Source organism: Protopterus annectens, chromosome 8.part1, assembly GCF_019279795.1.
Source record: "Protopterus annectens isolate FY-2018-M chromosome 8.part1, PAN1.0, whole genome shotgun sequence".
NCBI lineage: Eukaryota > Metazoa > Chordata > Ceratodontiformes > Protopteridae > Protopterus > Protopterus annectens.
Window position 1 is genome coordinate 523,304,263 of NC_056742.1, and position 22,581 is coordinate 523,326,843.

The window sequence follows — 22,581 nt, forward strand, 5'->3', positions numbered from 1 at the left end:
TTTCACTACACATTTTGGCACGTATAGAAACTTTGTTTTAAGATTAAAAACCATAATTGTTTTTGTGCATTTGGAAGGTCGTATGCATTCTTTATTCTTGTAACTTTAAACTTTGATGTCCATTCTTTTGCTACCATTGGAAAATATTCTTCCCACAGGATATGTTTTGTGCTGATTTGTTTGGAATGGTTGTAATTGTGGAGTGATGTTAAGCATCTCGCATTTGGAAGTTATCCTATATTTTGTTCACATTTGTTTATGGTGTTACTGTGCTTTATTTTTAGAAAGAAGCGGATTACTATGGAAAGCTTGTAATAGTTAATAACTTACCAGCGGAGTACACAGAACTTGAAGTTCTTTGCTTAGGACTTCGTTTTGGAAATGTGCAAAAATATGTATTCATGAAGAACAAGAGAAGGGTAAACATTTTTTATTTCACTTTAGGTAGTTTTTCCTGTTTTGAAACATTTATTATGCATTTTTATGTTGGTTTGTAACTAGATGTAAACTACTCAGCCAATCCCGTTTCTGATTTTTTTGGGTTGCTGTCATCTGGTACTTCAATTGGTTGAGGGGGTACTTGGATTGTGAGAGTCAGCCTTTGTAAGTTTTTTTCTGATCGTTCTTTTGAATTTACTGTTTTCCTCCTAATATGTATTCATGAAGAACAAGAGAAGGGTAAACATTTTTTATTTCATTTTAGGTAGTCCTTCCTCTTTTGAAACATTTATTATGCATACTTGTGTTGGTTTGTAATTCGATGTAAACTACTCAACCAATCCAGTTTCTGATTTTTTTGGGTTGCTGTCATGTGGCACTTCAGTTGGTGTGTGTGTGGGGGGGGGGGTGGGGGGGGGGTACTTGGATTGTGAGAGTCAGCCTTTGTAATTTTTTTGTGATCTTTCTTTTGAATTTGCTGTTTTCCTCCTCTTAAGGCTGTCCTGAAATTGAACAAACCTGGAGCTGCTGCAGCCATGTGCAAGTTTTTCAAAGTGTATCCTTACTCTCTTCGTGATAGTGTCCTAAGCTTTTCTTTATCACCAAAACTAGCAGCATTGGAGGTAAGATTCCAGACTGATTGCCTTATCAGTGGTTAAGCTTAGTAGTAATTGTTGCAGTGATTCATTTGTATGCTAGTAGGTATTTTATGCACGTAAAAGTGAGATGAACAAGAGCAATCTTTGGAAATATGTCATCCTATCATTTATCATAAATGTATTTGAGTTTTGTTTATGACCATGTATAATTAGAACCATTTTCTTTGAATATTTTACCTTAACTAGCTGTCTGATCAAGAGTCTTAAAAAGCAGCTGCTTATTGGCCTTTTCTACATTGAAGCTCACCCCCCTCCCCATACAAAATAAATTCATATACTCCTATGTACCATCTTCAGTGCAACATCTGTGGAAGCTGTGCAAGGCTTTTTTAAAAGGAATTTTCCTTTTGCATTCTCCAGTAAAAGGTCCTACTCCCCCAGGACCTTAGTGTTGTACTGAATACACTGATTAAAGCTCTTTTCAGCCAGTCTCTTCCACAGACCTGAAATCTTTCTTGGTAAACTTTATGGTTGCCATCATGTCAGTCAGAAGATTTCCTAATTTTCACCTGTACTGTATTTTGTGTTTTATAAGGACAGGCTTTCACTGAGAACCAACCCATTCCTCATTCCAAAATTGGTATTGGAGGCTAATAGAAATCAACTTGCCCATTTACCTGTATTCTTTCCTAAGCCTTCTAATGAAGGAAATTATCTACTTTACACTCTGGAGATATGGAGATTCCTCAGATTTTGCTTTAACAGAACTTCTCAGGAAGAATACTCAGCTATTCATATCCCTTTGTCTCTAGCAGAATGGGCAGAAATATTTCCAAAATTATGTTCAGGTGGCTTTCATACTGCATTTCATTTGCATACACTTAAGAAATAAATCTTTGGCAGCTAAATCAAGAGCTTATTGCACAAAATCTGTTTCCACTTTCTTTTTCGGAAACTCTTTAGTGGATAAAGTTTGTGATGCAGCAACATTGTGTACATTGCATACCTTTGCCAAACATAAACCTGATATAATATTGACGTGTAGAGCTTCTTTTGGAGCAACCGTTCTGCAAGGTATCCTGTCATGATGCCACTCAAGAAGTCTGGTAGCTTGGAATTGTCTGAACTTTCAGATCAATAGTAGGATGAAATAAGATATAAAAGTTATGTACTAACCATAATGTTGGATGTCCTTCTATTCACATGTTGCAGTATTCCTAACAGTAGGGAGTTGATGCCAGCAGCACCGCCTTCCAGCCAGTCTACCAAAGTCTTTGTTTCTGGAGGGTATGCATGATGTCCCTTGTCAGGGCCATAAACGGATGTAGGGTATAAACGTGACGTCTGCACGCACCCTCAGAATTTTCCTGCCACTGTGAACACCAGATTCCTGTTCGCCAGTTCCAAAAGCAGATTGCATTTCACGACACCGTTAAAATTTCCTGATTGGACAACTGTTTCATCCGACCGATACAGATAAGTGCCCTGTTGTTTTTTTTTTTTCATTCCTTTGATTTTGTCAGCTACAAAGGGGAAGTGTGGTTGTGGGAGACAAATTCCTCACAAGGATGCACATGAGAAGTGTATTTTTTTTATTAGGCGAGGCCCATGACCATACGTCCTGCCCCATTTGCAAAACTTTTGGTCCGAAAACCCTTCACAGCCATCTTGCAGCACTAAAATTGTATTTAGAAAATCATAGACTCTGACATCTTGCGCTCTGTATGGAAGGGAGAGTAGGCCCAACCGAAGAGCTGCCAAGGAAGAAGGCCAAAAAAGTTTCCCTTGCTGCGTCTCAGGCGTCCAAGAAGGTTCTTGAGGCTGATGAAAGCCCAGCATCTTCCCAGACATCGGTTTCCAAGCCAGGCCCGGGAACCACTTTGGAAGCTGGGGTGTGGGAAACCTTTAGTACGTCCACTGAGGCTACTCCGCCATCAGATCTGGATGGCTGAGGGGAACCACTACTCAGTCTGTCGGAGGGCCTTGCTCCTTTTGTCCCACCCAGATAGACGTCCACTCAGATTCTCTCTCCGACTACTCCTTTAAAGAAAAAAAAAACAAAAAGTTAAACGCACTGAAACCCAGCCAGTTCCCGAATGGGAAGTTTTTTCTCATAGCCTTTTTAAGGCTTTTCAGGCCCTTCAGACACAGCAGGCCCCCACCACTCTCCTTTACAGGTCTCAGAGGAAGAGTACTCCTCTTCAGAGGAGTCCTTTTCATATGAATCCCAAGTAGTCCCCAAAAGATTTAATCACCCCTGAGGAGGAAGACTGAATTCCTCCTGAATCTCCAGGCCAAAAAATTACCTTTGGAGACTCACTCTCCCTCATTAGGGAGCATTTCAAATGGCAAGCATCTTAAGATGTTCTTCATTTTTCACTGTTGCAGTCATTACATTTGGTTTATCCTGCTGGCAGGTTTTCCTCATTCGACAGGACAGGAGAAGCCAAACATGATTTTGATTGCCCCAGACTGGCCACGCCAGTACTTTTATCCAATCTTAAAGAACTTGTCTCAATGCCCAGCCTGGACCTTACCTCAAATACCTCATCTACTGTCCCAACAAAACAGTCAGATTCTGCACAGCCAACTCAGGACCCTAAACCTGGCAGCGTGGCGGATGATGTAGCCATACAAAGCACACCTCTCAGTAACATTGTGATGGATATCTTTTTAGAAGCTAGAAGGCCTAGTACTAGAAAATCATATGCTGAAAAATGGAAAAGATTTTCTGCTTGGAACCAAGCTCAGGGAACTGATACAGCTGTCCCAAATATTCCTCAGATTTTGCAATACTTAACTGAGATGCTGGACAAAGGCCTATCTTTTTCATCAATTAAAATCCATGCCTCTGCCATTTCGGCTCATTACAATACAGAGCCACCACTCTTTTCTCATCCTTCATTAAGGCAGTACCTCAGAGGAGCCAAAAATTTAAGTCCTCCAAGGAGAACGCCAATACCTGCATGGGACCTCAATTATGTTCTGGAAAAACTAACCTTACCTCCTTTTGAGCCAGCTGCTACTGCGGATATTAAGTTTTTATCTTGGAAAACAGCTCTGCTCCTAGCAATAAACTCAGCAAGACGAGTGTCAGAGCTACAGGCTCTCATGTCTGTGGAACCCTTTATCATTTTTTATCCAGATAGTGTCTCACTTGAGGACAAACCCTACATTTATGCCTAAGGTAGTATCCAGTGTAGCCTTTAACCAAACTATTCATTTGCCAACTTTTTGTCCAAATCCACAGAACAAGGGGGAGAAAATTCTGCATTCTTTGGATGTACACAGACAACTTAGATTCTACTTGGACAGCACTAAGGTTTTCAGAAAGACAGAACAATTACTAGTGGCATTTGCCACAGGATCACAAGGAAAGGCCATCTCCAAGCATCCTGTTTGAAAGTGGCTAGGACAGTGCATTCGTTTCTGCTACTCACAGCATGGCAAACCAGTGCCTTAGGGCATTGGGCCGCATTCAACCAGAGCTGCAGCCACTTCTGCAGCTTTTCTCAGAGGAGTACCAACCAAAGACATTTTAGAGGCTGATACTTGGAGTTCAGTGCCTACCTTTACAAAACATTACAATCTGCCTCTTTACTCTAAATCCAGGGCAGGCTTTGCCACTGCAGTTCTGCAGGGCCTCATAGCCACTCCTAATGCTGTTTAGCTCCAGCCCCCCAACCATAGCTTTGGGGATCTACCCAAATGTAATGACTGCAACAGTGAAACACTAAGCACATAGTACAGTTGTGCACACTTACCATAAATGTAGATGTTTGAGTGTATTCACTGTTGCAGTCCAGGTTACCCACCAACCATCCGCCTTATTTCTGCTGGAACTTATCTTTACTTCTCTAATCTATACAACCTATGTGGTGTATTTGCTTGTAGATGAAGTTAATATATATATTTTGGTGCATATATCTTTTACTTACATATTTTTAGCCTACCCTTTTAGGGGCACCTGACATCTGGGGCAAGAAAAACTGAAGAAAATGGTGTCTGCTGCATCTTTTATACCCCTGACGACCTGACGTCAGGAAAGAGGCGACAGCAACAGATGCAGGACCCAAGACTTTGTAATTCATGCCGACTGAGGGCAACTTGCCAGCAGGATAACCCAAATGTAATGACTGCAGCAGTGAATACACTAACATCTACATTTATGGTAAGTGTACACAACTGTACTTTTCTGATACCAAGAAAAGATCATTCGACCTTTTGCAAATATAGCAACCCTCTCCTTCAGCAGTGGCTCCCTTGCTACCTGCCTTTGAGGATGCCTTCCTGGCTGCTTCACAGTCCCCTTACTCTCAACCACCAGCTGTTAAACGTCCAGACTGTTTTTACAAGGTCCCCTCAGGATACCCAACACCTCTTTAGGAACCCTCCAGCAGATGAAGCAGTTATTGCTGTCCCTGCTGATAAATCAGGCAGTTACCTTCGCCTGCTCTTTATCCCACAGACGGCAAATTCATGGACAGGCTAGGGAAGAAAGACTATACCGCCTCTATTCTGGCTATTAGAGCTCTTGACTACCAAACACGTATGGCTAAATATGTCTTTGATGCCATTTCCAAGGCCTCCACATTACTGTCTGAGGCACCAGGCTCTCCCATTAAAACTCAAATTAACACCCTTCTTTCCACTGCATCCCAAGTAACTAGGCACTAAATAAAATGCAGTTATGATGCTGTGGAAGCCGCATCTAAGTCTGCTTTATTTGGATCCGTCTTGAGGCAATAATCTTGGGTGAGACTACAACCCCTGCTCATGGATGTGCAAACAAAATTGCTGGATGCACCCCTGGGTAATAAAGCCCCATTTGGTCAAGCCTCAGCAGAACTCTTAAGTTGATTCAAGAAAAGGGTAAGGAACTTCAGAAGCTTAAACACATTATGGTGTCTCCTATACCCAGATATCACAAGAATTAGCCACAGAAACCTTCCTTTTGTTAGAAGGCAGTCAGCACACACTGCTCCACAGTCTAAAGGACATAGACAAACCAGGAAAAGCTCTACTCCTAGATTTCCTCCCAAGCTCTTCCACTGCACCCTTTCGAGGCCAGTCTGACCAGTCCAGACGGCCTCCTCTGTGACTACCCTCCCTTGCACCAAAACACCCCACTTTCTCTCCATCTCACCCTCTCCCTTCCCTCCTGGCGGATTATTACATCAGAACAATGGGTTCTCTCCATCATTCAGTCAGGCTACTTCATGACATGGTAGGTGATACCACCCTTCAGTGGCATCCCTCAACCACCTGCAAGCCAAACCCAGCTTTTCCCTCTTATCATTCAGCAGCTTCTAGTTCTAAGTACCATAGAACAGGTACCACACCAGCAAAGAAGCAGGGGATTTTACTACAGAATGTTTCTGGTACCAAGGAAGGAAGGATGGACCTTGGAGGCCAATCCTAGACTTATTCTATCTAAACCCATTTCTCAAAGTTCCCAGTTTCAAAATGATTACCTTACCCCTCCTCTTGCCACTAATTCCAATTCTACTTTCATGGTAGCCCTAGGCCTAAAGGATGCCTACCTACACATCCCCATACACCCATATTACAGGAAATACCTCAGATTTGCAATAGGCTCGTGCCATTTGCATTTCTCAGCCTTGCCCTTTGGCCTCTCTACTGACCCCTGAGTATTCACAAAATGCCTGGCCCCCGCCATTGTCACCCTGCAGTACTCCAGTTATTCAGATATACCCATACCTGGACAAACCTGCTCATTTTTCATCAAGTCCGCCAAACACTCCTGTTGTCTACTGCAGTATTAAGGGTATTCAGATATACCCATACCTGGACGACCTGCTCATTCTTCATCAAGACCGCCAAACACACCTGTTGTCTACTGCAGTAGTCAGGGTATTCAGATATACCCATACTTGGACGACCTGCTCATTATTCATCAAGACTGCCAAACACTCCTTTTATAGCTACAACAGGTAATCTCCACCCTATTTGTTAGGGTTCACCATAAACCATGAAAAATCTCACCTGATGTCTTCCTATTCCTATGTTGCAGTGTTCTTGTTGTGGGATTTCCTGCCCTCATGCAACTCGTACGTCGGCTCCTGTATAAAAGCTTCAGTTTGGCTGTTGCAGCTGCATGGAATGTCACATGTAAGGCCATAAACCAGGGGCCTGGAATGTGACGTCTGCACGCACAATCTTCAGAACTTTTCAGCCGCAGACTTACCAATGCATCGTGTGTTCGTTGCTTCTCATCAGATGTCTCAGTAAAGCTAAGTAACCCGTTGGGTTTTTGTTTTTTCTTATCCGATTGGTATTGCTTAGGCTTGGTTTGTTGTAGCAATTTATAGCTGATGGGTAAAAAAGGTAAATGTCAATGCAGGCGCCAGATACCACATAAAGATGCCCATGATGGTTGTGTTTGTTTGTTAGGCCGGGAGCAAGATCATTCTGTTTGCTCCATTTGTCAGTCATTTGTACCGAAGACCCTACACATCCGTCTGGCCACACTAAACCTCTGCTTAGAAAACCAGCGCCTTAAGCGGTTAGCCCTAAGAATGCATCCTGTCTCGGATGTCGTGTCGGAACCTCCACATAAGAAGCCCAAGTTTCCTAGGCTTTCTTCGCCTGCCGCTCTGTTACCGGATGCTCCACCAGCTGCCGATTTAGGAGCCGAGGATCGCCCGATGGATCTGTCTACTTAAATGACTACCTTTGGGGAAGCCGATGATCAGCACGTCCATGGAGCCTACCTACCCAGACCCCAACTACCGTTGAGGTCGAGGGGGAACCAGAATCTGTGGTACCTCCAACCGGGATCCTGACTTTGGATACATTTCCTACTCACCGGATTCCACGATGGTTCCAACGTCCACCATAGCTAAAAGGAAACAGAAAACCAAGCACGCCTTTCCACTGCAGAATGCCTACCTGACTGACAGACCTTCACTTCCCTCATCCAGGCCCTTATGTTATGCCCCTTAGACCTTCAGCCTCATCTTCCACAACTCTACCTTTGCTCAGCCCTAGGCCTGCTTCAGCCCCCCCCCCCACTCCATATCTTACACCTCCCAAATTGCATCTCCCCAGGAGTATTATTCTCCTGATGAGGACTCTGAGGAATATTCACTCCTGAGGATATTACATTTGGTCAGACCATCACCAAGATGGAAGACTACTTCAAATGGGATACCTAACAAATGTCTGACACCCAAAAGAGGTATTTTGAGCTTCAGGTTGAATCCACCTCCCCTTCTGCTGTTCCTCCAGTTCTGCCTGCATACTTTGATGCCTTTAATCTGCATCGAAGGCCACAGACTCTCAGCCACCTTCCCCCAAGTGACCAGATTGCTTCTTCAAGGTGCCTGATCAGCAGAAATTCTTAGTCAAACCTCCCTTGACAGACCCAGCCACGACTTCCACCTACCGTGTTAAGCAATCCGGACTCCTTCCCCTCCGCCTTACTCCTACCCACTGATGAAGTCAGCAAATCTATGGGATTGGTAAGAAGGTGTACACCTCTTACACATTGGTCATCAGAGCCATTAACTGTCAGATGCACGTGATTAAATATGCTCTGGACTTGGTCTCTCAAGCGTCCTCCTTGCTGGCCTCTATCCATGACAAGCCCCATTAAGGCTGACATCTCTTTCAAACTTTCTCTGGCTACACAAGTAGCAGGACACTCTTATTAGATGCAGCTGTGATGCTGCAGAAGCATCTGCTTCTGATGTTCATGTTTCACTGTTGCAGTCATCACACTTGGGTTATCTGCCTGCAGGTAGCCCTCTGTCGGCCCGAATACCAAAGTCGTGGGATTTCTGCATCTGTTGCTTTCACCTCTTCCATGACGTCAGGTCGTCAGGGGTATAAAGCATGTAGTTGATGCCATTACACCAGTCTTTCTTGCCGAAGAGGAACCCGAAGTAGAAGCAGTTCGCAAGTGCCGGTTGGCCGCTACCTGAAATTTTCATTTTTTTTTTCCGAGTTTCAGACCTGAAGTCTTCCAAAGCCAAGTACCCCGGTGGGGATTCTTTTTTCTTGCTTTAACCGATGTCAGAAAAAATTAACAATTGTCTTGCCTGTTGAAAGCAAATAACTCCGAGATTTTCATTCTTACTGCATCACCTGTTTAGGCCCAGCCCACGACATCCCTCGCTGTCTGTTTTGTGCCTTGTTTAATGCCCGAGCCATTTGTCATCTGGCTATTTTTGTAGCTGAATTCTTTCGCCCTTGTTCTCCATATTCCGAAATAGCTTCGGTAAGCCACCCGACTACCGATCTTCTGAAAAAGCACAGAGACAGACGACATAGGTCAAAAACTGCCGACGATGCTTTCGGTAAGCTAGTCACCAGTCTGCCGGTACTCAGTGAGGTGCCTTTGCAGCCCCTGATGCTTGCTTCTGCAGATTCGCAGGCCTCTGCTGAGACCCATTCGGAGTCCGGTATGCTGCGATATGCTTCTTCAACTATAGAACCTGCAGATGTCTCTACCTTGGATGGGTCCGGAGCCGCAGTGCAGGCACCGACTTCTGAGGGTGTATTCTGACCTACTGAAATTCATATTAAACAACCAACTTCATTTCCAGCTAAAACTCATGAGTTTCTCAGGCTGAGAGTTCGCACTATGCGTAGAAAACTGACGTCCAAAGCGCATGCTCAAGCTCCCATGGCACAAAAACAAATGCTTAGAATGGCTGAAGACCTTATTACTCTAATTAGGGGAAGCCAGCCTTCCCCTGCCAAAAGACAAAGAATTGAATTTCCTTCTGATTCTACAGACCAGGAGGCTGATTACTCTGACCCTTCTGATTACCAGGACATATCCTTATCTACCTATGAGGACTCTGATGCAGAGGAATCCATTCCCTCTGCCTCCCCTCCAGAGGATTTTTCTTTTGGTGAAACCTTGCATACCTTAAGAGAGCATTTCCGCTAGGAATGCCAGGACTATTCTCAGTCCAAAAAGATACTCGCGGAAATTTTAAATTTTACCTCCGCGCAGGCCTCTAGCTATAACCCCTGTCCTGGATATTGTAGATGTTTTCTTGGAGTCCAGTCTTCCTCCTGACAACTTACCACCAGCTCCTAGAAAATCTAACCTGTACTGCAGAGTATCAGACACTCAAATTTCTCTTTAAGAATCCTACTGTGGATCCAGAGACAATTTCCCAGGGACCTAAAGGCATTAAGGCTACTACAGCCAAAAACCCTACCCCTTCAGGCAGGGATTCCTAGAGCTTTAGACAGATTGGGTAAGAAGGTATATACCTCTGCAACTCTTGCCATCAGGGCTTTGAATTGCCAGTTTCACATGTTGAAGTACCAGTAACATATTATGGAACTAATTAAACAAAAAATGTTGCTACTTCCAGATTGTGCAGAAAATAAAAAGTTATGTACTCACCATAACGTTCCATCTGAGTAGGTAAACTTCATTTGTCAGCAACCTATGGGAATCTGATCCGACCTCTGATCCGAGCCGGCAGTTTTCAACAGCTTTAGATCCAAGTTCCAAGCTCCTCCCCTACCCATAATCCCCTGCCAACCCTGACTGACCTCAGATCAAGTTTGTCCAAAAGCAGATACTGCTTGAAGACTATTACTCTCAAAGATAAAGTGGGTAACACCCATGGACCTGAGTATGAAAACATTCGTAAGTGAGGAGGCAGGAGGGAGGGATGGTTGCTGACAAATGAAGTTTACCTACTCAGGTGGAACATTATGGTGAGTACATAACTTCTTAATCTGAAGTAGTTAACTTCACGAGATCGGATCCGTATCCCACAGGTTGCAGACAAATGAAGTTTACCTACTCAGATGGAACATTATGGTGAGTACATAACTTCTTATTCCCCTTTGTTTTGGTAATTAGGAAAAAAGACTGGTAGGTTGATGGACTGGTTAATATTCGATTCAGAGGCAATCTTGGGAAGAAAAGAGGGATTGGTCCTGAGGTAGACTCTATCCTTGTGAAAAGTCAAGTATGGGGGTTTTACACAGAGGGCTTGTAGTTAAGAGACCCTTCGAGCCGAGGTGATATCGACAAGAAAGGCCGTTTTCCATGACAAGAATTTAAGATCTACTGAAGCTGCAGGCTCAAACAGGGGAGCTGTCAAGGCCTGAAGCACCAGTGTTAAATCCCAAGGAGGGACTACATCCTTCACTGGAGGTCTGAGCAGAAAGGTGCCCTTCAAAAAGGTCTCACAATTTCATGGTGATCAAAGGGCCCAGTTCATTTCCCACGTGATAATGAGAGATAGCTGCTAGTTGAACTTTGACTGTGGAGGAGCTAGTCCCCTGATGAAACAGCCCTGACCGGAAGTCTAATACAGCGGGCAAAGGAGCTGTGAAAGGATCCAAATTTCGAAGTTCCACCCAAATGGAGAAACGTTTCCATTTGCTGCTATAGATCTTTCTAGTAGAAGGCTTGTGCACTGCTACTAGAATAGTTTTAACTGGGGAAGAGATATTGGGAGTCCTAGCTACAAGTGGAACTGGAGCAGCCAAGCTGTGAGCTTGAGATTGTCCAGATTCGGGACTGGGAGATTAGATCCGGATGGGGATCCAGAATCCAAGGAGGATTCACCAGATGAGACCAAAGGTAAGGGAACCAGGTTTGACGAGGCCAGAATGGGGCAATGAGGATTATCCTGCTCCCCGGCTGGCTTTCTGTAGAAACTTCAGCATCAGAGGAAGAGGAGGGTAAGCATAAAGTAGACCGGGAGGCCAAGCATGCACCAGAGCGTGTCTCGGAGGTTCCCCGGTGGGGGAAATGAGAGCGAAGTAGTCGTAATGTTTTGTGTTCGAGGGAGAAGCAGAGAGATTGCAACAGGGTTGACCCCATTCGGCGAAAATCCGATTTGCTCTCTCGGGATTCAGAGACCACTTGTATGGTAACAGGATGGTGCGACTTAGTCTGCTAGGATGTTGGACCGCCCCGGAATGTGCATTGCTATAAGAAAGCGGTTGGTGGAGATTGCCCATTCCCACACCCTCATGGCCTCTCGACAGAGTGGGTAAGATCTGGTTCCTCCCTGTTTGTTGATGTACCAGACAACAGACATATTGTCCGTCCGAATCACAATCGTTCCTACAGGAAGAAGGTCCTGAAGTGCTTGCAACGCTAACAGCACTGCCCTCATCTCTAGGACATTGATATGCAGAGAGAGGTCTCAGTGAGGTCCCACGTGCCTTGGACTGTTCTGCCCGAACAATGCCCCCCCACCCCCTATCCGAGGCGGGAGGCATCCGTGGTCACCGTGGCTAGGGGAGGGGCCATAGAAAAGGGGCGTCCTTCCTGGAGGTTCGGAGATTGGAGCCACCATAAGAGGGCCCTCTTGCAAGCCCTGCTGAGGGGAATGGGATGGCTCAGAGGATATCGAAGAAAGGACCACTGGACCTGGAGGGTCCATTGTAAGACCCTCATGTTCAAACGTGCCATTGGCAATAGGTTGATTGCCGCCGCCATTGAGCCTAGAGCCCTCAGGACGAATTCCGCCGGAGCAGCTGTAGATTGTAGAATGGCCCGCACATGTAGCCTCAGGGTTCATAGCCGGTCTGTGGTCAAGAAAGCTAGGAGCTTGTTTGTGTCTAATCTGGCCCCTATGAAGTCTATGGTCTGAGTCTGGGTAAGAGATGACTTCTCTATATTGATAGTGATCCCCAGCCGGGGAGGTAGACGAAGAAAGTAGTTTCTGGCTGCGCAGAGTAGATGCCTTGTCGGGGGGGGTCAGGAGCCAGTCGTCCGTGTATGAGAAGACCTGAATTCCTTGGAGCCTCAGGTGGGCCGCTATCACCGCTAACACTTTGGTGAACACCCTGGGGGCTGTGGTGAGACCAAAGGGGAGGACCCTGAATTGGAAATGACTGGCTCCTAGCCGGAAGCGGAGGAACCTTCTGGATCGCCTGTCCATCAGAATGTGGTAGTACGCATCCTTGAGGTCTATAGAGCATATCCAGTCGTTCTCCCGCAAAAGGGGGAGAATGGATTGAAGGGTGACCATGCGGAACTTCTCTTTGGTTACTGACAGGTTCAGGGGGGAGAGGTCGAGGATAGGTCTCAAGTCCCCTGTCTTTTTTGGCACCAAGAAGAACCTGGAGTAAAACCCTGACCCGCACTGGTCTGGGGGGACGTGTTGGATGGCTCTTTTTTCCAGCAACTGTTGGATTTCTGTTGCTGCAGCCTCCCTCTGATCGGGTGGGACATCGGGGAGGTATCTGGGGCTGCGTGGGTAAAGAGAAAAGGGAATTTGATATCCTCTGGATATAATGCGAAGCACCCAGCGGTCTGTCGTGATGGACTCCCAAGCTGCTAGGTGCTTCGAGAAACGCCCCCCCGACTGCCTCCAGAGTGGAGCAGTCAGGCAAACCCCTCAGGGGTGTTGCGTGGGTTGGTCCGAGAAGGGTTCTCTGGATCCAAAGTTCCGCGGGCCCCCTCTGCCTCTAGGGCGGCGTCCACCCTGCCCTCCTCTGCCGCGGAAGGGCTGGGAGTCCGGAGCGGGAGAGGACTGTTGCGACTTCTGGAACCACATCTTCTGTCCCTTTTGGTTCTTGGAGAAGGACCTCTGGGGAGCAGAGAAGCGGACTCCGGCAGGCAACGTCTTCCCGTCCTCCTCGCTCTGGACCAACGTATCGCAAACAGTTTTGCCAAAAAGGGCAGAACCATCGAAAGGGGCATTAGCGAAAGATTGCCTTGAAGGGTTCCGCAAAATCACAGTGCCGGAGCCAGACCTGACGCCTCATGACAAGGCCCGCTCCGCTGGCTCTAGCGACTCCTTCTGTGCCATGGGGCAGTAGCCGCATAGAGGTGTTTGATATTGATCGGAGAGTGGCCATCCGGGTGGAGTGCAATTGCATGTCCGCCGACATGGACTCGGGGCGGCGTACTCTTTGATAAGGTCCCGCTGCAGTCGAAGCACATGTGCCATGTAGTTCAGCGACCTCTCAAAGAAGGTAGCTGAACTAAAGACCCGCTTCCCTAAACGGTCCATAGACCTAGACTCCTTGCTCAGGGGATGAACCAAGGGACACTCCTGAGCTAGTTCCCTTTTGGTGGCCGCCACCAACATGGCATCTACAGGAGGACCCTTACTCCAGTGGGACTTGTCAGAGGGTGGGCTGAGAATTTTATCCGGGCACTTGGGGACTGGCTCCACAGTGTCTGGCTCCTTCCACGCCAATCGCCTCCAGGAACACGGATTCGTCCGAGGTAGGCTTTGGGGCAGACCACCCCCTCCCCCTTATCCTGAGCATCTCTATGATGTCACCAAATGACACCTTCGGGGGGTGATATTGGGGAGCCTTCCCCCTCCTCCAAATCCATGCCCTCAGTCAAGGACTCGGGAGAGTCCAGGTGCCTCCTTTTGCACCTTTGTGAGGAACCTCCTCAGGGGGGGCTGTCCGAGGAGGTCTCACCAGCCACGTGTTGTTCCAAAGGAACGACCTGGGACGTCAGAGCAGGCTGTCCCTGGGGCCGGATGATGGAAGTCGGGGTGGAGCCGTTGCAAGGGCCGGGGGCCTGGAATCTCTCGACAGGGCCCTCTCCACCACGTCGAATGCCGAGGGAGACCTGCTCTCTCTGGGATCCGAAAGTAGACCAACACTCGGATCCGACGGACGGATTGGGGCCGGCGCCGAAGCGATTGGATCCGACGGACCAGTATGCTCCGACCTGGATGGAGCCAAAGGCATACCGATATCCCCGGATCCGAAGCTCAGCCCTCAGCTCCAAGAACTCGGATCCGAAGTAAATGGACCCGACAGACTCGAGGGAAGTGTTGGCGCCGAAGTACCCGAGACTATCCGCGCCGACACACCCCCGGCTCCAAGGCTGCCCGGCTCCGAAAACTCTGAGCCTGGGAAGCGGGACGGAGAAGGAGCTGTCAGGGCAAAAAAAGGGGTCGAGCTCCCCCCCGAAGGGGGGGGGGGGAGGCAGGAGCAATCCCATCTGCAGTTGGGCCTGGAGGAATCTTCTCATCATCCGGTCCAAATCTGCATCCGTGAGACTTCGGATTGATCTCGATGAGGCCACCGAGGCGGGACGGGAGTGTCACTTCGATGACCTCGAAGGAGATCGGATTTCCTCCTCAGGACCTGGTGAAAAGCAAGGGGACCGGATCCGAGAAGGAGACCCAGAAGTCCTGGAGGGAGAAGACCGCTTAGCTGGGGGGGCCGAAGCAGAGGCCTTGGCCCGCCGCTTGTGGTGTTTCTCCCTCCTTTTCTCTTTCCTGGCCTCCCTCTCCTCCGGGCCTAAGGCGGGAGGTTGAGTCCCGGCCGGGGGGGAGGGAAGCAGGAGTGGCAGCCGCCGCAGCGGGAGCCACGGGAGGACCAGAGGTAGAAGCCGAATCTGGGGGCAGAAGACCCGCCAGAATCAGCTTAGACCTCCGGTCCTTGAGTGCCCTGGGGTTGAACGCCACACAGATGGAACAACCAAAAGACAGGTGCTCAACCCCAAGGCACAACACACACCAAGTGTAACCATCCGCCGGGGACAGCTTATGGCCACACTCGGTGCACTTAGAAAAAATCGGCTTTGGGGCCTTGGACATTTTAACTAAAAGTGAAAACCACACACGTTAGGCCCCAGACACACACGCACAACCCTAATGGAACCACGAAGGAAGGGGGAGGTAAATGACAAAAAATATAAAGTTAAACTAAATAGGGTTTTATACAAAAAGGGACCTGGAAACACTCACAACCGATATCTGAAGAAAAGAGAAGAAAAGGTAAATTTTTTTCTCACAAAAAAGTCTCCAACGCCTGGAACTCTAGATCAAGCTGCTGTTGGTTAACCGCGGCAAACTATATCTGAGGTCAGTCAGTGTTGGCAGGGGATTATGGGTAGGGTGGAGGAGCTTGGAGCTCGGATCTAAAGCTGTTGAAAACTGCCGGCTCGGATCCGAGGTCGGATCCGATTCCCATAGGTTTCTGCACAAATGAAGTTAACTACTTCAGATTATTGATTTTCAAGAGTTAATGCATTCTGCAAACCAAGTTAGTAAACATACTTTGCAGTGTGGGTTTGATGCCTTAGAAGCATCTTGCAGGGCTGCTGTCACTGGGTCTGTACTGAGAAGGCATGCTTGGTTAAAGGGACAAGTCTTGCTTGATCATGTCAAATCAAAATTACTAGATGCTGATTACTCTGACCCTTCTGATTACCAGGATATATCCTTATCTACCTATGAGGACTCGGATGCAGAGGAATCCATTCCTTCTGCCTCCCCTCCAGAGGATTTTTCTTTTAGTAAAACCTTGCATCCCTTAAGAGTGCATTTCCACTAGGAATGCCAGGACTGTTCAGTCCAAAAAGATACTCAGGGAATTTTTACCCTTAAATCAGGAGCGTTTGTTTGGCACAAAAGTAGAAGTTCTTAAGATGGAAGAAAAAGCTAAATCTATTGCAAACCTTCAAAGATTTCTTATAGGTGCACAACCTTGATTCAGTAGGCATTTGGCCTTCAAAAAAGTGGTCCTTTCCAGTCCCTCTCAGTCCAAACCCAGGGGAAACCAACCAAGACTACAGTCTCAGGGTATGCAGAGGTCTAAACAATGGAGTGTTTTCACCTCCGAACCTGGGAGTGGTAAGCCACCCCCATAAGGAAAAAGTTCACAATGACTTTCCAGTTATCCTTCCCAGCCATGCCCAAGTACTTGTGTCCCTAGGAGGAAAACTAGCCCTTCATGCAAAAAACTAGATGTCCATTACTCTGGACCGACTGGTTCTAAACACTGTATCCCAGGGATACAGATTCTACTTCCACTCACTGCCAACTCCAAGCAGGTTGCCAGACTTTCCTGCAAACCAGTGGGCAGAGGCTCAAAAGCAAGTACTTTCCCTTCTCCATATCAGGACTCTTCAGCCTGTTCCAGTAGAACAAAGGGGACAGGGTTTCTACTCCAGACTCTTCCTGGTTTCCAGAAAAGAGGGCTTGGCGCCCTATCCTGGATCTATCTATTCTTGACACCTTTCTGGTAGCCCCAAAATTCAAAACGCTTACACTGCAACAGCTTCTTCCTGTGCTAGCTAAGGATACCTGGTTAGTCACCCTAGACTTAAAAGAAGCTTATCTTCACATGCCCATAAGGGAGTCTTGCAGGAAATATCTACGATGTTCATCGTGCATACAGCTGCAGTCATAACAGATGGGTTCTCCTGCCGTCAGGCGGGTCCTCGGTCGGCCGAATTCCAAAGTCTAGGTCCGGCGTCGGTTGTCGTCGCCTCTTCCCTGATGTCAGTGCGACAGGGGTATAAAGGAACCAGCAGACGCCATTTTCTTCAGTCTTTCTTGCCGCGCGGTGCCGAAGCAGAAGCAGTTCGCAAGTGCCGGTCGGCCAGCTCCTGAAATTACGAAAATTTTGAAACCAAAGTCTTCTTGAAAGCTAAGTACCCCGTTGGGGAAACTTTTCTTGCCTCAGACCGATGTCAGACAAAGTTAATAATTGTATTTCATGTGGGAAGCAAATACCGCATAAGGATTTCCATTCCCTCTGTATACCTTGTTTAGGCCCAGACCATGACGTCTCGGTTTGTCGCTTTTGTGCTACATTCAACAAACGCACCATTAAGTGTCGGGCGGAGTTCGCCCAGCATTATTTTGGAAAAACATTTAACTATATTATGTCGTCGGATACTCCGACTCCAGTTTTGTCTAAAAAACGCAAAGATAAGGACCGACACACTAGGTCCGCGGCCTCTACCGACACCACGCCAAAGCCGACTACACGTGGTCCGGTTCTCAGCGAGGCGCCTACGCAGCCCCTGACTACCGACGACACTTCATTGGCGGTGTCTCCTGTGCCCGAGGTCGCAGGCTCCTCGGCCCTCACCCCGACTACTGATACCGAAGCCACTCTTGGCGTTGAACCTCAAAATGTGGACAGGTCTACATCCACTCAAGGTGTCTTCAGACCTTCCTCTTCTTTCTCCATCAAGGCTTTCACTAAGTCTAAAGCAGCCATGCACTCTGAGTCAAGCTACTCGGGGCCCATCTCCAGGCCCCATGCCTAAAAAACAGATGCTTAAAATGGCTGAGGATTTAATTACTCTTATCAGGGGTTCTCAACCCCCACCGGACAAAAGGCCCAGAGTGGAGGAAGAATCCCCCTCCTCTGATCAGGGCTCCATTATTTTAGAGCACTCTGATGATCAGGAACATTCTTACTCCCCTTTTGAAGACTCTGATGCGGAGGAGTCCATTCCTTCTGTATCCCCCCAGAGGATTACTCATTTGGGGAAACTTTGCATACCTTAAGGGAACACTTCCACTGGGAAGGCCAAGATTATTCAGATTCCAAGAAAAGGCCTAGGGAATTTCTCTTACTACCTCAGCACAGGCCTCTGGCTATACCTCCTGTCTTGGACATCCTAGATGATGTTTACTCGGAGGCCTGCCTTAATCCAGACTCTCTGCCTCCAGCCGCAGTTAAGCCTGACAGGTACTACAGGGTTCCTGACTCACACCAATTTCTATACAAAAGCCATGCTGCTGACCCAGAAACCATCTCACAGGACCCCAAGGGAATTAAGGCCTCCACTGCTAAAAATCTATTACCTTCCAAGAGAGATTCCAGATCCTTAGAAAGGTGGGGGGGGAAGGTATATACCTCGGCTACCTTAACCATGAGGGCCTTAAACTGTCAGTTCCATATGCTAAAATACCAACAGTTTTTGTTATCACAATTGAAAAGTAAAATGTCACAACCTGAACAACCAGACTTGAAGGAGTTGCAGGATTTGATGCATAGTGCAGAACAAGTGGGTAAGCATACCTTACAATGTGGTTTTGATGCTCTAGAGGCCTCATGTAGAGCTGCTGTTACAGGATCGGTCATACGTAGACATGCCTGGCTCAAGGAACAAATCTTACCTGATCATGTCAAAGCTAAATTACTAGATGCCCCTCTTCAAAAGGGTGTATTATTTGGTGCTAATGCTGAGGAGGTATTAAGGAAAATGGAGGAAAAGGCTAAATCGATGCAAACTGTGAAAGATTTTCTACAGGTACAACCCCCACGTTTCAGTAGAAATTGGCCTTCCAAAAATTGGTCCTTTCCAGCCACGGACAGACCCCAAAGAGGCAGATACAGGCGCCCGAGGGGCAGAGGACAATCCCAAGGATCGTTTAGAGGCAGACATTGGCAAGCTCCTACACAGAGGTGGTGAGGATAACTCGCAATCATTCAGAAAGCAAGCCCAATGACTTTCCCCTTTGCATGCCAAACAAGACTCAAATGGCAGCCCCCTTAGGAGGAAAGCTGGCATTATTTTCAAGAAATTGGCATATTGTCACAAAAGACAAATGGATCCTGGACATCATAAACAGAGGCTACAGATTCCATTTTCACACCCTTCCAAAAATGAGAGGCATGCCAAACCTGCCACACAATCAAAGGGCAGAGGCACAAAGGCAAATTACAGATCTCATAGACATGAAAGCTATTCAAGAGGTACCTACGCACGAACAAGGTCAAGGTTTTTATTCCAGGCTATTCCTGGTACCAAGGAAGGGAAAAGATTGGAGACCTATTTTGGACCTATCCATCCTAAACACATTTCTACTGCCAAAATTCAAGATGCTCACTCTACAGCAACTTCTTCCCATGCTGGGAAAGGAGTCTTGGCTGGTAACATTGGACCTCAAGGAGGCATACCTGCATGTCCCAGTCAGACAAAATTGCAGAAGATACCTCAGATTTCTTGCAGGTTCAACCCATTATCAATTCTCTGCATTGCCCTTTGGCTTATCTACTGCGCCCAGAGTATTCACGAAATGCCTGACATCAGTAATTGCCTACTGCAGACTTCATGGGATACAAATATACCCCTGTTTGGACGACTGCTTGATTCAAGCGGACAGCAAGCACTTTCTTCTGAAACATCTGGCTTATGTAATAATGTTGTTGAACTCTCTGGGATACACAGTCAACAAAAAGAAATCAAGGCTAATACCCTCTCGGAAGATAATTTTCCTGGGTGCCAACTTGGACACAAACACCCAGATGGCCTACCTCACGCCAGAGAAGCAGGAGCAACTAACTCAGTACTTCAGAGCACTAGCAAATTGCACCAGGCTGACTGCAAGGAAAATCCTGCAGGCTCTGGGATTCATGGCATCTTGCATCTTACTAATCCCGTGTGCAAAACTGCATATGAGGAAACTTCAATGGTACCTGAAAAACATATGGTCTCAACACAGCCACAGTTTCGAAACAATAATACCACTAATTCCATGTCTACAAAAGGAATTTCTGTGGTGGGCTCAAGCATGCTAAACAAACACAGGTCTTCCATTCAGCAAGCCTCAAGCAAATCAAGTCATCACAACAGACGCCTCGGACTACGCCTGGGGGGCCCATGACAGATCGGTGCATTCAGGGCAAATGGTCCCAAAAAGAAAAGCACCTTCACATCAATCAAAAGGAAATGCTAGCAGTAATAAATGCTATTATAGCTTTCAAGGACCTTCTGCAACCAGGTCAACTATTGATAAGAACGGACAACACCACAGTTATGTGGTACATAAACAAACAGGGAGGAACACATTCATACCCCCTATGCAGACTGGCCATGTCACTTTGGAACATGGCCATGGACTTACAAATCTTACTACAAGCACAGTACTTGCCAGGCAAGGAAAACACGCTGGCAGACAACCTAAGCAGAAATATGACAGATCGACACGAATGGAAGTTACATCCAAAAGTTTTTACAGAAATAATCCAAGCATGGGGAAGGCCAGACATAGATCTCTCTGCCTCCCACAAAAATCACCAATTGACAAAATTCTGCTCAAGGATTTTCCATCCAAAGGCCTGGAGAGTGGACCCTCTCTCTTTCAGTTGGACTTCAATGACAGTTTATGCCTTCCTACCTCTTCCTCTGCTGCCCAAAGTTCTATTAAAAACCAGAGCAGACAGACCAAAGATGATTCTCATTGCTCCGGACTGGCCAAGACAACACTGGTACCCACTCCTGAGGAGCCTGACGCATTCCCCACCATGGACCCTACCTCTAATGCCTCTTCTACTGACTCAGCACAGCTTCAAAGTTCTTCACAGCCAGCTAAAAACACTCAATCTAGCTGCATGGAAGATTCCTTAGCATCACAACAGACCCTACTCTCCAAGGAGGTGCAGGATGTCATTTTGGAGGCCAGGAGGCCGTCAACTAGAAAAGCTTACTCCACAAAATGGAAACGGTTTTGTGTCTGGAATGAGAAAAAGGGCCAGGATCCTGGAAAACTGAATTTACCTCAAATACTACAGTATCTAGCTGAGCTGCTAAGCAGTGGACTTTCATTCTCCTCCATCAAAATCTATGCCTCAGCCATTTCTGCAGAATACAACACTGATCCACCCTTATTCTCTCACCCTCTCAATACAGTTCCTCAGAGGGGCTAAGAATCTAAGACCCCCAAGGAAACAACCAATACCTGCTTGGGATCTCAATTTCATTCTGGAAAAACTGACCCTGCTTCCCTTTGAGCCCGCTGCCTCATCAGATTTGCAATATTTGTCCTGGAAAACAGCTTTCCTTCTAGCTATTACCTCAGCTCGTAGAGTTTCAGAACTACAAGCTCTCATGGCTGTGCAGCCTTTTATCATCTTCCATCAGGACAGAGTTTCCTTACGAACCAATACGTCCTTTATGCCTAAAGTGGTATCCAGGGTAGCTTTGAATCCGGCTATACACTTACCTACCTTTTATCCTAATCCTCAAAACAAAGGGGAGAGATTATTACATTCCTTGGACATCCACAGACAACTCCGTTATTATCTGGACAGAACAAAGCCTTTCAGAAAATCAGATCAGCTCTTTGTGTCCTATGCTGTAGGAGTTCAAGGAAAGCCAATTTCGAAACAGACAATCTCAAAATGGATAGCCCACTGCATACGCTTTTGCTATTCTTTTCATGGCAAAACTGTACCTACAGGCATCAGATCTCACTCCACAAGGGCCACAGCTACCTCTGCAGCTTTCCTCAGAGGAGTTCCTACCAAAGATATATTGGAAGCAGCCACTTGGAGTTCTGTGCATACCTTCTCCAAGCACTACCACCTACCATTATACTCCAAAACTAGAGCAGGCTTTGCCACTGCAGTCTTGCAGGGCATCCTGGCTCCTCCTAGTTCCACCTAGTGCCTACCACCCCTTTCTTAGCTTTGGGATTCTACCCATCTGTTATGACTGCAGCTGTATGCACGATGAACATAGTACAGTTTTGTACCTACCATAAATGTAGATGTTAGAGTGCTAATACAGCTGCAGTCCAGGTTTCCCTCCCTCCTTCCCCTCTTGGGACAGGCCTATAGGCTAACACATCCTCATACAACCTGATTGGGGTATTCATTTATGGTGTATTTGCTTGCAACTACTGTATTTTGATTTTATTGCACTGCTTTATTACACAAATTTATGTATTGCCTTCCTTCTGGGAGCCCCTGACATCTGGGGCAAGAAAAACTGAAGAAAATGGCGTCGGCTGGTTCCTTTATACCCCTGTCGCACTGACGTCCGGGAAGAGGCAACGACAACCGACGCCGGACCTAGACTTTG

The 22,581-nt window shown here is 46.9% G+C and overlaps 1 protein-coding gene across 2 annotated transcripts in view; it reads left to right on the plus strand.

Annotated features, from left to right (window-relative positions):
• The window catches only part of LOC122810428 (zinc finger protein 638-like), a 996,881-nt gene that overhangs the window by 453,799 nt on the left and 520,501 nt on the right, over window positions 1–22,581 (plus strand). Inside the window, exons 4-5 of one of the 2 annotated variants that reach the window (XM_044082041.1) lie at window positions 285–419; window positions 936–1,061. In XM_044082041.1, coding sequence (XP_043937976.1) covers window positions 285–419; window positions 936–1,061 — 261 coding nt within the window. Of the gene's footprint in view, window positions 1–284; window positions 420–655; window positions 679–935; window positions 1,062–22,581 lie in introns of those variants that run through there. The other variant, XM_044082042.1, reaches the window with a different exon arrangement.